The sequence below is a fragment of the Astatotilapia calliptera genome, chromosome 11 (genome assembly GCF_964374335.1).
Source record: "Astatotilapia calliptera chromosome 11, fAstCal68.1, whole genome shotgun sequence".
Taxonomy (NCBI): Eukaryota; Metazoa; Chordata; class Actinopteri; order Cichliformes; family Cichlidae; genus Astatotilapia; species Astatotilapia calliptera.
The window spans coordinates 30,769,888-30,785,024 of record NC_137432.1 but is presented as its reverse complement, the minus strand read 5'-3'; the positions used below and the strand labels follow the sequence as shown (position 1 = coordinate 30,785,024).

Sequence of the window (15,137 nt, the reverse complement as noted above, 5' to 3'; positions counted from 1 at the left end):
CCTTTGGTCATTTATAATCGTTCTTATAGTCTAAAATTTGTATGCAAAATAGCAGTAATGATACAAAAATTCCAAAAATATCAGATTACACATGGAAATATGAAATAGCATTAGTTGTTCAGCTTTATCACTTTAGTTAAATTAAGTTGTTCATTTATGAGAAACTGTTGTTAAGATAAGGAAGCCATTTGGTCTGAGACATGTTTCTCAAACTTCATCATTAAATGCATCAGGCAATGTTTGTAATTTAGTGACTGTTTCTGTAAAAGAACCATTTTCAGCAGTATTGTTAGGGATGGAGTTACACATGCATCACCAAATATCACACACACTCCTTTGTGCTGCTTTATCAATCACATTTAGCTCTTTAAGAAGAAGTTCATTCTCTGGGTCCTCAAAGCATGTTCTAAGCCCAATAAAATTCCTTAATGAAGTGGAATGTCTCCAAAATCCTATTTTTAGGGTTTCAGGTAATGTGTCAGAATTTAGTAGAAATGTCAAAGGAACTTAGAACTGTTGCTGCTATATTTACTAGGGTAATGAGGATCGAATGCACTTAGGTGTCAGGAACTGGCTTACTAGAGAAGTGGTCTAGCTGCCATACAAAATGTGCGCATGTCAGAGAGGGGTCTCTCTCTTAATCGCCCCCTGATTGTCTTCAACTTACAATGGCTTAACTGTGTGTGTGGAACAAAGCACGAAACATATGTGATGTTATCCTATATGTATGTAACTAAGTGACAAAAAAGTAATATTACTATTACTAAAGTGATCATTTCAGAAAATGAAGAAATTTCCACACTGGCCATTGAGTTGGCAGCAAGTTGCGTCTCCCACTCATGTTCTACCACTTTGTAAAGCTCCATAGCGGCTCTAGCATCCTCCACAGAGGAGTGGCCTTTGTTCCCAGTCTGAGGACACAGGAGAGAACATGTTAAACATTACGTCGTTCACATTTATAAAATGAAAATGTGACTGAGCAAAAAATGAAAAATCTTAAATGTTCACGATGTTGAGTAAAACTGAAGGACGAATGAAAAAAATCAAGTGCCTTTCTTTTAATTTTAGGATCCACTTCTAATAAACTAGCTCCACTAACTGTACATATCTTCCACTTTCTACTCAACCAAACAGAGAACTCCGTCTTACCTGAATGTCACGGTTGAAGATGGCCTTCGTGAGCATCTTCAGTGAAGTGCACTTATTCCCTTCAATGCCGGCCTTCTTTTGTTAATTTGGCCATCCTCACCCACTTGTGATTCTTTTTCACATTAAGACCATTAAAGGAACCATTACCGTATTTTTCAGACGCACTTTTTAATGTAAGGATTTTAAGGTGCACTTCAAATCCTTAACCCCTTTTAGCAACTGTAAATGAGGACGGAACAAATTAGTTTAATTTGACCGTATTCACTTGAAAAACTATTCACTCGTCAGGACCTGTTCATGGAAAGAAACAAAACACTATGTTGTTACCAGTGTTGGGCAAGTTACTTTGAAAAAGTAATTAATTATAGTTACTAGTTACTTCTTCAAAAAAGTAAAGTAAGTAAAAGAGTTAGTAACTGAGTTACAATATTCTAAAAGTAATTAATTACTTGAAAAGTAACTATTGCATTACTTTAAAAAAACGTTCACCCACTGGGGTCCAGGGTATAATTGGCCATTTTTAACTACTTTTGATTTTCCCTCCACATTTTACCTTTAAAAACGATTTACTTTGCCTTGTTTGGTATCGTCCTTTTCAGCACAACCTCACGTGTCTGAATTTACAATCATGTTTTCATTTTTTACATACTGTATTAACACAATTGATCTAAAATCAGACAAAAAACATAAAATCACAGTAGAAAAAGTTATATTTTTTACTGTAACAACCACAAACATGTTTAATGAATCATATTTCATAACTTTAAATGCAAATATAAATTGTCAATTTTAAAATCATATGCACAAGTTTTACAAACAACAAAGTTATTTGCAGCCATTTACATTTTACCCTTCTTTTTTTTTATAACCACTTCAAACTATTTACAGAACAATCAGCTGTTCTGCATTCAATAAGATGCCACACAAATTATTTGTGCCACTCCAAATATTTCTGTCCACTATAAAGGAGAACATCACAGCCTGATACCTGCAGGTCTGACAGCAGCAGGTGTATCACTCCTGTTTCTACCTGGAGACAGCAGTCTCCTCATTGTTCTGACACACAACACAAAACTATCCACAACACTACACACTAACTACACAAGACAACACATTAACTACACACTCCAAACACGCTAAACGTCACAAATCTCTCACATCTCAAAACTCCCTCTCTCTCTCTTTTTCTGCTCTCTCTCTCTCTCTGTCACTCCTAAAACGTCCCCTGTTTTGTTTTTTGTTTTTTGTTTTGCTCATAAGCAGAGCGTGCTTGCTAGCGCTGTCCTTAGACAGTAAACGTGACGAAACTATTGAGGAAAAAACACACGTATATATTGTTTATCATGACTCTGGTTTTACGTGGCCTATCAACACAGTTTAAAAACTGGTATATATCACCTTGTTGTTTTGTCTTTTAGTGGCCGTGTGATTGGCTTACCACGACTACTTAATTCTTCCTCAGTCAAACAGCAGCACTCATGCCATTGTTTTGCCCCCTTAGCTCCAGGTGTTGTGCTAGACAGTGATTACCATCCGCAGGAGCGTGCGCAGCTGCTTAAAGCTGTAGCATCCAGATTACTTACAGCTACTTCCGTGCAACTGATATAAGATGCTGAACCAGCTGAACACAGCTTCAACCGTTTGTTTGCTGAAAAATAGTAACGGACCGCATTTTCTTGTTAGTAACTGTAACGGCGTTGTTACGATATAGTAATTAGTTGGATTACTCTTTAGTTACTGAAAAAAGTAACGCCATTTTTCCCATCACTGGTTGTTATATCCTGCATACTGGAATAGGTAACTGAAATCTCTGATTATGCTTGTGTAAGCTTGACCTAGGTCAAAGCTAAGAGACAGTCTGGTACATCAGGGGAGAACAGAAACTGAAAATGGGGAAGATCTTAGCTTGACCTTGTTCAGTGGAAAAATACCCTCTATTCAACAGTGTGAATGTAATTTTGTATTGCAATGCAGTTTAAAGTATAAATGATTGTAATCCCAATAAAATCTACGTGGCATCCTTGCCTGACTCCCAAACCACTTCAACTGGCTTCTAAGCTTTTCCTGTGTGGATCTGTCCTTCACAAGGGAGAGACCAGCTGCCCTTCAGATCAGTCCTCATGGCCACCATAGCTGAAGATAAGAATGTCGACTCATCTGCAAATCTGCTGATTTTCAAATATGGACATATTGTCAAAGTCAGCCAATGCATATGGTGTTGGTACAGAGAGAAGTGTATACAGTATACTGAAACTAGGTGAACAAGGGAGCCTTCTCTTCCATAGGGCCACCTTAAGTGAGATAGTATGTGACAGCTGCAACTGTATAAGTTTAGACAGGAGAGTTTGCCTTTATTCTGTGTTTTAGCAAATGAGAACCCACACGTGTAACAGCATCATGGACCGACTGGAAGTCTGTTTCTTTATTGTCTCAAGGATGGAGTAACACACAACACTACAAAACAGGACAACTGGATACCTGGTGAAAGAATTCAATTTTTTCCCTCTCCTGGAAAACAGCATGCAGAAGAAATCTTGGCAGTTAAGCTCAGTTCAGAAAAGCAGAAAGCAAATAGGACATTTGAGAGGAAGCACATTCCTGCTGCTGCTTTCACTACCCACAGCTCAGAGTCACAGTGAAAGTACCCAACTGAAAATAGCACTAATCATTTTTTAGTTTGCTTTATTAGAAGTACATTAAGTGTGCTAATTAAAAAAGCAATGTTGATACAATGCCAAACTGTATTATTGGAAAATTGTGCATATAATACCAAAAGTAAAACTAATTAAAAAAAGAAAAATGTTTCCCATCATTGTTGAATGGCTATTACTGCTGCACATGTTTACATTGCGTTCACTGTAATACTTTATATTATATCCTATTTATTATATTTGATTTCAAAACAATTTTATTTATATAAAGCTTATCTTTAAGTTCAATAAGGAAGATTTGTAGTCACACATCTGTCTGCTTCCCATGTGTTGGTGGCTTATTTATGCCACATCACTTCCACTTTCCCATGCTGTCAAGCTCATTGCGACATCACTGGTGTAGTCCAATCATCTTTCCACACGTCTTCTTAAAGGCATTCAGAACTTTTCCCTGCTGATGTTTTTTAACTAGAGTATTTAATAATTGAAACTATAACCCATGTTTCCAGAACTCTGGTGTCAGTCTTCATTTTATGTGTCATGACAAAGTGATGCACTCTGGAGATTTACTGAGGTCTTTCAATACAATCGGGTCACAGGGGTAAATTCTTTCTGTGTTCCTAGTGCTGTGTTATCTCCAAAAGTCTCTCCCCTTCTCTTCCAGAACAAACTCATTTATTTTCTGTAGTTGTGTAACTCTACTCTGTCCAACAGAAACACAATGTTGTTATAATATTGTGCAGCATTCCAGCTGTCCACCGGAAGTGACAGCTGGAATCTCTCAGATTCCCCTGTGTTGAAGCCACAGAGATATCCTCCTAAGGATTGGCTTCAAAAAACCCTACTATGACTATCCTTTCCAGCCTTACTGACTAAAGTGCTCAAACCTCACAGATATAACATGTGCTATCCTAAAGCTGTTTGGTTGGTTTTTTTGTACAGCTTTTGTAAAATTACACATTAAGACTTTTTTTTTTTTTTTACTTCACTTCAGTCTTATATACTAGACATATCATTCATACCGATTGTGTTTTTCTTTTCAAAATACACATTCTGTAATGTCAGTACATTGTTTTATCGTGTAACTATAGTCTGACACAATCACAGGCCAACAAAACACAGTGTTAGCTTCAACCACTTGCATAACCACCTTTAGCAGCAATAACTGGAAGTACTGGTTTTCTGTATGGCTTTATCCATCTCCAACATCATTGTAGAGGAATTTTGTCCTGCTGTTCTTTACAACATTTATTTGTTTCACTGAGGTTTATTCATTCTAGGTTCTGCCACAGCATTTCATTTAGGTTCAGGTCTAAACTTTTACTTAACCACGATTGCAACTATTTGATTTTTTTTTTATCTTTTTTTTTTTTTTAACATTCTGTTGTAGATTTCATATTCAAAACAAGTAGAGAGACAAGTGATGGAGCCACCAAACAGCAAGAAAAATAGAAAAAAAACCCACATGACAGGAATTAATGTTGTGAAGGAGGGCAAGCATAGTTTTTATGTGGCAGACGAGGGCAGGTATGAGGTGTTTTCGTTGATATGCAATGATTTTCTCCAAATATGGCACTGGCCAAACATCTCTACTTTGGTCTCGTCTGTCTAAAAGACATTGTTCCAGAGGTCTTATGGTGTTCTAAGTTGCAGCTTTGCAAACCAAAACTGTGCTGCCATATTTCAGAGAGAAACAGTCTTTTTCTGGCAACTCTACCAAACAACCCATAATTGTTCAGTCTTTTTCTGATTGTGCTGTCGTGAACATTAAGCATGTCTCCTAAAACCTGTCTGAGATGTAGCTCTTGAGTTTTTTGCCGCTTCTTTGAGCACTGTACAACTTGACCTATGTTTTGAATTCTCCTGGGAAGACTGAAAACTGTCATGAAGGTTTTGGTGAACAAAATCTTGTTCTTCTGAACAATCTGCAGAACGATGAACCCTATAACACTTTCGAGGTTTATGCAATTCAAGGTCGTTGTTGAGGTTTTTCCTCCTTGGCACTGCAACACAAACATCAATGCTCCAGACTCGCAAACTATCAAAGCACTGCTTTTATATGTCTTGATGGATGCTTAATTATCAAATATGTTATTTTCATTCAGTACTTTAAGAAGCTTTGTCCCACCAAACCTGTCATGGAAGTTAAAGCTATAATTTGTGAGGGTGTGTGTAAACGGCAAATATGATCACCTATGTGGTTTATTTTGTTTCTTTATTTTGTTGTTTTTGTTATAACAGAATTATATTCGTTCCATCAAAATCATTTTTTCACATAATTTTTTGCACTGATCTCGTTTTTTGGTTCATATTGCAAGAGACAATCCGACTAATTCTCTTAACGGTAAAGCAGCGTGCACTTGTCGAAATAAAAATCCCATAGACCCAGCTGTTTTTGTAAAGTATGTCAACAGTTATATGTTGTGTGTATGTATATTTCAGCTCAAAATCTAATTTATTACAGCATTTTTATGCAGCACATTCTCAGCCCCCCCAAGAGACCAATAAAGCACATAATCATAACCACATGTTGTTCTTCTATAGCTCTTAACCTCTACGATGTAAGACTGCTGCTCTGAGACCAGTTTGGTTCTCATTTTGTGTTGAAGTTTCACATGTGGTCTTGGCATTGCTCCTAAATCAGTTTTGTTTGTAGAAACTCCATTGGTGGAGTCGTACAGAGCCATGATCTGTGCTTAGCACAATGAGATCGAGAGGCAAACCACATATAATTCATTCATTATTTATACCCTTTTACTTATGGGCTAAATTGGACCGCATTGACATTTTTAGTGCATGTGGTTGTGCTCATAAAATGGAAAGTATAGAGAGTTCTATTAAGTGCAACAAAATATATTATAAACATATTCATTACAAGTACACTTCTGTTTTGGTAAAACCTAAAGGTAACTACAAAAACTGTAATAATTTAAAGTTACATTTAAATTAACAATTAGTGCATTGCCAGAGCATATACTTGAAACAAGTTTAAGCCCAAGTTCCACTGAGCCTTCAGTCTCAGGATCATTAGAAGAGCTTTTATCAATATTATAATATTTATTAAATATTTGTTTGAGGTTTTACCCTAATCCTCTTCTTAATCCAGTGTCATAGCACCTCTTTTGATCAGCAACAGCACTGATTTATTATAAAAACACACAGTAGAAAACATTTCAGAGACTCGTTACATCAACATGATTTAAAAAAAAAAAAAAAAAAGACACACCGACCAGGTTTAAATACACAACTATATAAACTCTGAGAGTTTTAATAAATTCACATTTATGTTATCAATCAGTACAAAGGTGAAAGAGTTGCTGTAATGACAAAAAAATGATATTAACTGGGTTGAGAGGACGATATTTTCTACTGAACACAGTCAAGCTAAGATCTTCAATTCCAATTCCTGTGTTAGAAACAAGCTGAGAGTTACAGTCTATTTTTGTAAGAAGTAATGACCGCACATCATCAGTCAAGTCACATAGTAAACAAACTCCTCAAAGTTCACACAGTCGTGTGGGTTTTCATCCAGCTCCCTCAAGATGTTGTCACGTTCTGTCTTATCCTTGCAGTTCTGAAAAACAATGGTGGAACAATGAAGACTCAAGGACTGATAAGTATATTTTTCACATCATGACTAGATTTGGATTTATGGTGGATATACAAAGAGAATGAGTTGTACCTGCAGCCAATTAACCAGCTCTGCTCTCAGGGTTCTCTTCAGATCTTTTTTCATCATTGTTTTGCTCCGTGTGCATTCCTGTTTAAATATGCCAAGAACTTCTTCCATTGCCTCTTCCAGTTTGCTCATTTGTGTATCCATGGCAAATGTCCTACTGAGAAAGTCCAAGGGAAGTGAGGTTAGACACATTTGAATGTGCCTGTGTTTAAATTCATCCACTGAACACTGAAAGTTTTACAATGCCTGAAGTATCACTTCTATTTGTAACTGAATACAAAAATGATTTACATTAAACTCCATTTATGCCATATTTTTTTCAAAGGATATCCACACAGCACATAAATAATATTATATATTCAACAATATTGTGAAAACAAAAAAAAATAAGAAATGCAAAACACAAGGAGAGTGAACGATAGTTTCAGTATTAACATTTACACCTAAACACGAGTCTGTAATTTTGTTCTGAATATTGTTGACGGTAAACTTTTCTTCACATTGAATTTATTTTACTGGCTGAATAGACAAATAACCCTCATCCCCAGTGATAAGCATTTCTGGACATGACTAAATGTTAACTTTTAAAACTTTTAATTAGTAATCTGGTGATCTAAAGTGTCATATATTATCTCAAAATGATATACTCACCTCTGCAAAGATGTTGAGGAAAATCTGAGGATTTGAAGATATAATGTTCAAGGGCATCTCACTGTTTTTATAGAGGGAGATAAGAATGAGGGCCGTCCTTTTGGGTGTTGCTCTAAGTGTCATCATCATCATCATCAGATGTAAGTGTCATATTTCAAATGCAAAGTTAAATTTATTCATATAACACATTTAAAACAAGGGCTGTTGCCCAAAGCGCTGTACATCTAAAATAATCAAGTAATAATAATAATTAGGATTATTAGGACTTTACTTAAACGTACTTATTGATAATTTGAATTGACGTCTAAGCCAGATTGATAAAAGAATAATTCAACAATAATAAAATATTTTTTGTTTATACTTTGTTTATACTTTATTAATCTTTTATTTATCTTTTACTTATAAATAAGTAAAGAAATACCATGTTGCAGTGATGTGCAGTGACATTTATTAAAACTCAAGAAGAGACGATCTATTTTCAAACACACACAAAAAAAAATCTTGGTAAAAATAAAAGTGTATTATAGGAAAATTGTGCATAAAATATAAAAATATATTTTTTATAATAATTCTTTATATTATATTCTATACATTATATTCAATTTCAATTCAGTTTTATTTATATAGAGCCAAATCACAATAGTGGCTAAATATTGTAAGGTAAAGAGCTTACAATAAGAGGGAGAAACCCTAACAATCAGATGACAGTGAGAAGGGAAAAACCTTTTAATTGGAAGAAATCTCCAACAGGACAAGTCTCAGGTTAGGTGCAGCCATCTACTGTTTGGGACTATGTGGGAGTTGGGGGAGAGAGACAAGCCAAATACATGATGTGGAAGGGTTGCTGGAAGAGAGCTAAAGGTCTATAATAACTCATAATTTCATACAGAGTAGTGTATATACACATAATGTGTGAAAGAAGAGGAAATGTTCAGTGGACCATAGTAAACCCCCAGCAGCCAAAGTCTATTGCAGCATTACTAAGGGTTATGTTGCAATCGCAACTTTATTCTAAACAGGATCATCTGACCCACTTCCTGCTCTTTCTTTCCCATTCTTTATAAATAAGTTCCATTTATTACTTATTACATCCCTCTGAAAAACCCCTCAAGCTGCTGTTACAACCAAATTTCCCACAAAGGGAAATTTGGTTGTAACAGCAGCCAAAAAGACACATATACAAACAAACAGTACACAGGACACGGAACAGAAACATACACTATTTTTCTTACATATTTACATACAAGAAAGTATTTAGTCAGCCACCGATTGTGCAAGTTCCCCCACCTAAAATGATGACAGAGGTCACTAATTTGCACCAGAGGTACACTTCAACTGTGAGAGACAGAATGTGAAAAAATAAAATCCATGAATCCACATGGTAGGATTTGTAAAGAATTTATTTGTAAATCAGGGTGGAAAATAAGTATTTGGTCAATAACAAAAATACAACTCAATACTTTGTAACATAACCTTTGTTGGCAATAACAGAGGTCAAACGTTTACTATAGGTCTTTACCAGGTTTGCACACACAGTAGCTGGTATTTTGGCCCATTCCTCCATGCAGATCTTCTCGAGAGCAGTGATGTTTTGGGGCTGTCGCCGAGCAACACGGACTTTCAACTCCCGCCACAGATTTTCTATGGGGTTGAGGTCTGGAGACTGGCTAGGCCACTCCAGGACTTTCAAATGCTTCTTACGGAGCCACTCCTTTGTTGCCCGGGCGGTGTGTTTTGGATCATTGTCATGTTGGAAGACCCAGCCTCGTTTCATCTTCAAAGTTCTCACTGATGGAAGGAGGTTTTGGCTCAAAATCTCACGATACATGGCCCCATTCATTCTGTCCTTAACACGGATCAGTCGTCCTGTCCCCTTGGCAGAAAAACAGCCCCATAGCATGATGTTTCCACCCCCATGCTTCACAGTAGGTATGGTGTTCTTGGGATGCAACTCAGTATTCTTCTTCCTCCAAGCACGACGAGTTGAGTTTATACCAAAAAGTTCTACTTTGGTTTCATCTTACCACATGACATTCTCCCAATCCTCTGCTGTATCATCCATGTGCTCTCTGGCAAACTTCAGACGGGCCTGGACATGCACTGGCTTCAGCAGCGGAACACGTCTGGCACTGCGGGATTTGATTCCCTGCCGTTGTAGTGTGTTACTGATGGTGACCTTTGTTACTTTGGTCCCAGCTCTCTGCAGGTCATTCACCAGGTCCCCCCGTGTGGTTCTGGGATCTTTGCTCACCGTTCTCATGATCATTTTGACCCCACGGGATGAGATCTTGCGTGGAGCCCCAGATCGAGGGAGATTATCAGTGGTCTTGTATGTCTTCCATTTTCTGATGATCGCTCCCACAGTTGATTTTTTCACACCAAGCTGCTTGCCTATTGTAGATTCACTCTTCCCAGTCTGGTGCAGGTCTACAATACTTTTCCTGGTGTCCTTCAAAGCTCTTTGGTCTTGGCCATGGCGGAGTTTGGAGTCTGACTGTTTGAGGCTGTGGACAGGTGTCTTTTATACAGATGATGAGTTCAAACAGGTGCCATTCATACAGGTAACGAGTGGGGGACAGAAAAGCTTCTTACAGAAGACGTTACAGGTCTGTGAGAGCCAGAGATTTTCCTTGTTTGAGGTGACCAAATACTTATTTTCCACCCTAATTTACGAATAAATTCTTTACAAATCCTACCATGTGAATTCATGGATTTTTTTTTCACATTCTGTCTCTCACAGTTGAAGTGTACCTCTGGTGCAAATTACTGACCTCTGTCATCATTTTAAGTGGGGGAACTTGCACAATCGGTGGCTGACTAAATACTTTTTTGCCCCACTGTATGGACAATGGTTACTATAAACAGAGTACTGTACAGTACAGTTATTAAATTAAATAAAAATAACTACAGATAAGAGGCAAAGCAGGTTGTAGTGCGAATCGGTTAATTAACTTATTGCAGTTACAGCGCAGATGTAAACATCTATGTTTGTTGGGAGCAGTTGTGATTGTACAGTCTGACAGTTGCAGGGAAGAAGGACCTGCGGAAACGCTCCTTCATGCATCTAGGATGCAGCAGTCTGCCACTGAAGGAGCTCTGCAGTTCAGCAACATTTACATGCATGGGGTGGGAGACTCTGTCCATCAGAGATGTTATTTTGGCCAGAGTCCTTCTGTCTCCCACCACCTGCACTGGGTCAAGGGTGCATCCCAGAACAGAGCTGGCCTTCCTGATGAGTTTATCCAACCTCTTCCTCTCAGCTGCCTATAAACCGCTGCTCCAACATACAACACTGTAAAAAATGACAGATGCCACCACAGAGTCATAGAAGGTCTTTAAAAGCGCTCCCTGTACTCCAAATGACCTCAGCCGCCTCAGCAGGTAGAGTCTGCTCTGACCCTTCCTGTAAAGAGCATCAGTCTTGTGGCTCCAGTCCAGTTTATTATTCAGGTGAACACCCAGGTACCTATAAGAGTCCACTATCTCAATGTCCACTCCCTGGATGTTCACCGGTGTCAGTGTGGTGGGTCTGCGTCTCCGGAAGTCATCCACCAACTCCTTAGTTTTCCCGGTGTTGATCAGCAGGTGGTTCTGCTGACACCAGTCAACAGCGTCCAGAGTCCACTGTCTGTACTCTGAGTCGTCCTCACCTGTGATGAGGCCAACTATGGCAGAGTCGTCAGAGAACTTCTGTAGGTGGCAGCGTGGGGAGTTGATGGAGAAGTCTGCAGTGTAGAGGGTGAAGAGGAACGGTGCCAGCACAGTTCCCTGTGGGGCCCCCGTACTGCAGACCAGCGTGTCAGAGACACAGCCCTGTGACCTCACATACTGTGGACGTTCTGTGAGGTAGTCCAGTATCCACTGGGACATGTGGTGGTCCACTCCCGATAGCTCCAGCTTGTCTCTCAGAAGTCGTGGCTGGATGGTGTTAAAAGCACTGGAGAAATCAAAGAACATGATCCTCACAGTGCTTCCAGGCTTCTCCAGGTGAGTCAGAGCTCGGTGCAGGAGGTAGATGATGGCGTCCTCCACCCCAATGCCAGGCTGGTAAGCAAACTGCAGCGGATCCAATGAAGACTTCACCAGGGGGCGCAGATGGTTTAGAACCAACATCTCGAGGGTCTTCATCAGATGCGATGTCAGGGCTACCGGCCTGTAGCTGCTGAGGTCCTTGGTATGGGAGGTCTTTGGTACCAGTACCACACAGGAGGTCTTCCACAGCTGTGGTACTTTCCCCAGTGACAGGCTCAGGTTGAACAGATAACCTAGGATGCCACACAGTTCATCTGCGCAGCATCCCAGGAGCCTGGAGCTGATGCCATCTGGACCTGCAGCCTACCGCACCTTGATCTTGCGAAGCTCGTTCCTCACTTGAAGTGCTGAGATAGAAAGAGTGGATTTTGGGGGAGGGGTGTGTATGTTGGAGTCCACAGGAGCCGGGGGTGGGTGTAATGACTGGGAGCTGGGAGGTGTGAAGCTGAGAGGTGTGAAGTCCTGAGATGAAGGACAGGCAGTCCCTGAAGATGAAGGAGATTGCAGCAGGGGGGACGATGCTGTGGGAGGGGTGGGTGGTTGATCAAACCTATTAAAATATTTATTTAGGTCATTCACCCACCCCAAGTCTCCTGAAGCCTGGGGGGTTGGATTTTGTCCTGAGATTGTCTTCAGGCTGTTCCAAACCCGTACTTTAATATACTTGCATTATCTATTAGAAAGGCCATTTCATTCAGAGCAGTCTCTCTCTCTCTCTATCATCAGCTTTCCTTGCTAATGTACTGAAAAAGTTATTAACTAGTTTTTCACACTCTGTCTTCTCTCTATCATACAGGTTAGCCCTTTCAGGTTACCAGAACACACTGGTTTTCAGTAAAAGCTGCTGCTAAATCAAAATATGAAGGCAAACTGTTCCATTTTTACTTGCTCACTCTCTATGGGCGAGAAAGCGGCGAAAAGGGCATGAAAGGGCATGAATAGCAGCCTTTACTGGCAGGAAGCAAAATTTTAAATTCTGTCCACAATTAGTATCACAAACAGTCACAAACAAACAGAGAAAGGAAAAGACCAGAATATGTAAATTAGAAATAAGTAATTTATTAGTCCACCACCTAATAAAAGGTTTATGTCAAACCTGCCCTAAACTAACATAATTGGTCATTATCAATAATCAATAATTTTTTACATTTCTGTAGTGGTTAATTCATCAGTATGCCCAAGATTAAAACAATATTTTAAATAATAAAATCTAGTTATTGTTGTATTATTGTTGTACTATACATTTTCAAATGTATTGTTAATGCATGGTAATGCATTTCATTATTTTTGATTAATATGCCAAATTACAGTTATTTACTTTCTTGAAAAGAAAAATCAGTTTTAGTGGTTAAGTGTTATACTTGATTTACTTCTAACTTCTCAGGGAGGTCAAGTGTGTTTAGAAAAAAAAATGGGTATAAAAATGTGAATTCAGAATTCAGTTATTTGCCTAATATGGCATACTTCTAAATTATTTGTGTTTTCTTCCTTTTATTCCAGGTGGTCTAATGACTGTGTTAATTATTGGTTGTCCATTGAATGATATGAAGAAGTAAATAATCTCACAGAAAACACTCTAAACAGGGTCATCTGACTCGCTTTCTGCTTTCTGACTTTTCATTTCACTCAGTGACTGCTACTGAAGCTGGTCAAACTGTAGTTATTATGGTGCCTAAGTTTTCTGGACAGCTCCTCGTGGGACTTGCAGATGGAGAAGAAGAAGCAGAAAAAGGTCTGTGATTGGCTGAACTCTTCCACGCTGTCAGTCTGCAGTATAGAGAAAGTTAAAGGTGGGTTGAAGTCCAGCGCTACTCTAGCACTAAGTGTTAATATAAGTGTTAATATAATATGTTCATTATTTGATGCTCGCCTCTATCCATAAATGACATAAACATAACTAAATATATATACATACATTTCTTTCTGTTCGCACCACAAACACATGACCCTATACTGTGCTCACTGCATCATTCTATTTTTGCACTGATCACCACCTGCATTCATGTATATATCTACCTGCTTATCACTTTTAATTTTAATTTTTGTGTTTATTTAAGCATTGTCTGACAGTATCTTTGCACTAAGTACCACAGCAATTTCCTAATGTTGTAAACCTGCTCAACATTTGGCAATAAAACCCCTTCTGATTCTGATTCTTCTTAGAACTGGCTCAGCTGTTCACCTTCCACTGGACACCCATTCATCAGCTGGCAACAATTCTAGTGTTTGTGAGAGGGAGTAAGAAGTATTTCATTGTGATTCCTCAAAGTTTAAGGAAGCTTATCAAATGTGATGTAAACCTAAACATAAAAAGACATTTTAGGGCAGGGGTCCCCGACCCCCGGGCCGCGAGAGTTGAGGATCGGGTGTGAAATTTATGGTTTTCAGGGCTTTTAATGTTCTTTAGCGTAATTTTTTAAAATCGTTTTTATTGTTAACTCTGTTTCCCTGGGTCTTTTCCCGTGTGTTATTAATAAATTGTCTTTTTTGGTACTAGTACTTGGTTTAGTTGTATTTATCCGCGACACCTTAAAGGCCGGTCTGTGAAAATAGTGTCGGACATAAACAGATCCGTGGCGCAAAAAAGGTTGGGGACCGCTGTTTTAGGGAACTTAGATATGATTAATACCTTTGTCACATTTGCAAAATTAGCATGCAACCATTAGTCAGCTCTCGGGTAATACAGAAACTTGGGGGGGGGAATAGTGCAATTACTCTTTTCAAAGGAAAAAAAGGAGGTTCTAAAAATAAAACCAAGGAAAAGAAAAAACACACAATGTTGTTAGAATTTGCTGACATAGTATACAGGATGCATGTCCCTTTTTAACTTCGGGACCCGGAAATCCCGAAGTTAAAATGGGACATGCGTTGTTGAGAATCACCAATCAAAGATCCTGTGGGATTTCGAAATACACACGGAAAAATTCATGATAGCTAACAAACCGCCCATGGCAGTCATGGACAAGCAGAGGAAG

At 38.6% G+C, this 15,137-nt stretch overlaps 1 protein-coding gene across 2 annotated transcripts; it reads right to left on the bottom strand.

Moving 5' to 3' along the window:
• Positions 1-7,034: 7,034 nt before the first annotated feature.
• Positions 7,035-8,207, bottom strand: s100a1 (S100 calcium binding protein A1). Of its 2 annotated transcripts, none has more exons than XM_026185414.2 (3): positions 8,131-8,207; positions 7,483-7,636; positions 7,035-7,374 (listed from the first exon to the last, which is right to left on the bottom strand). In XM_026185414.2, exons 2-3 carry the CDS (start codon positions 7,621-7,623, stop codon positions 7,273-7,275), a joined length of 243 nt encoding a protein of 80 aa, XP_026041199.1. In that variant the 5' UTR covers positions 7,624-7,636; positions 8,131-8,207; the 3' UTR covers positions 7,035-7,272. The 2 variants fall into 2 exon arrangements, with proteins under 2 accessions (XP_026041199.1, XP_026041200.1); XM_026185415.2 differs by having other exon boundaries at positions 7,483-7,633; positions 8,131-8,192.
• Between the last annotated feature and the right edge of the window lie 6,930 nt (positions 8,208-15,137).

Excerpts from the sequence above, each read along its gene's own strand:
- s100a1 (XM_026185414.2), bottom strand. The coding sequence starts at position 7,623 with ATGGATACACAAATGAGCAAACTGGAAGAGGCAATGGAAGAAGTTCTT. Across the intron at positions 7,375-7,482 it reads AGCTGGTTAATTGGCTGCAG|AACTGCAAGGATAAGACAGA; the intron begins GTACAACTCATT and ends ATTGTTTTTCAG.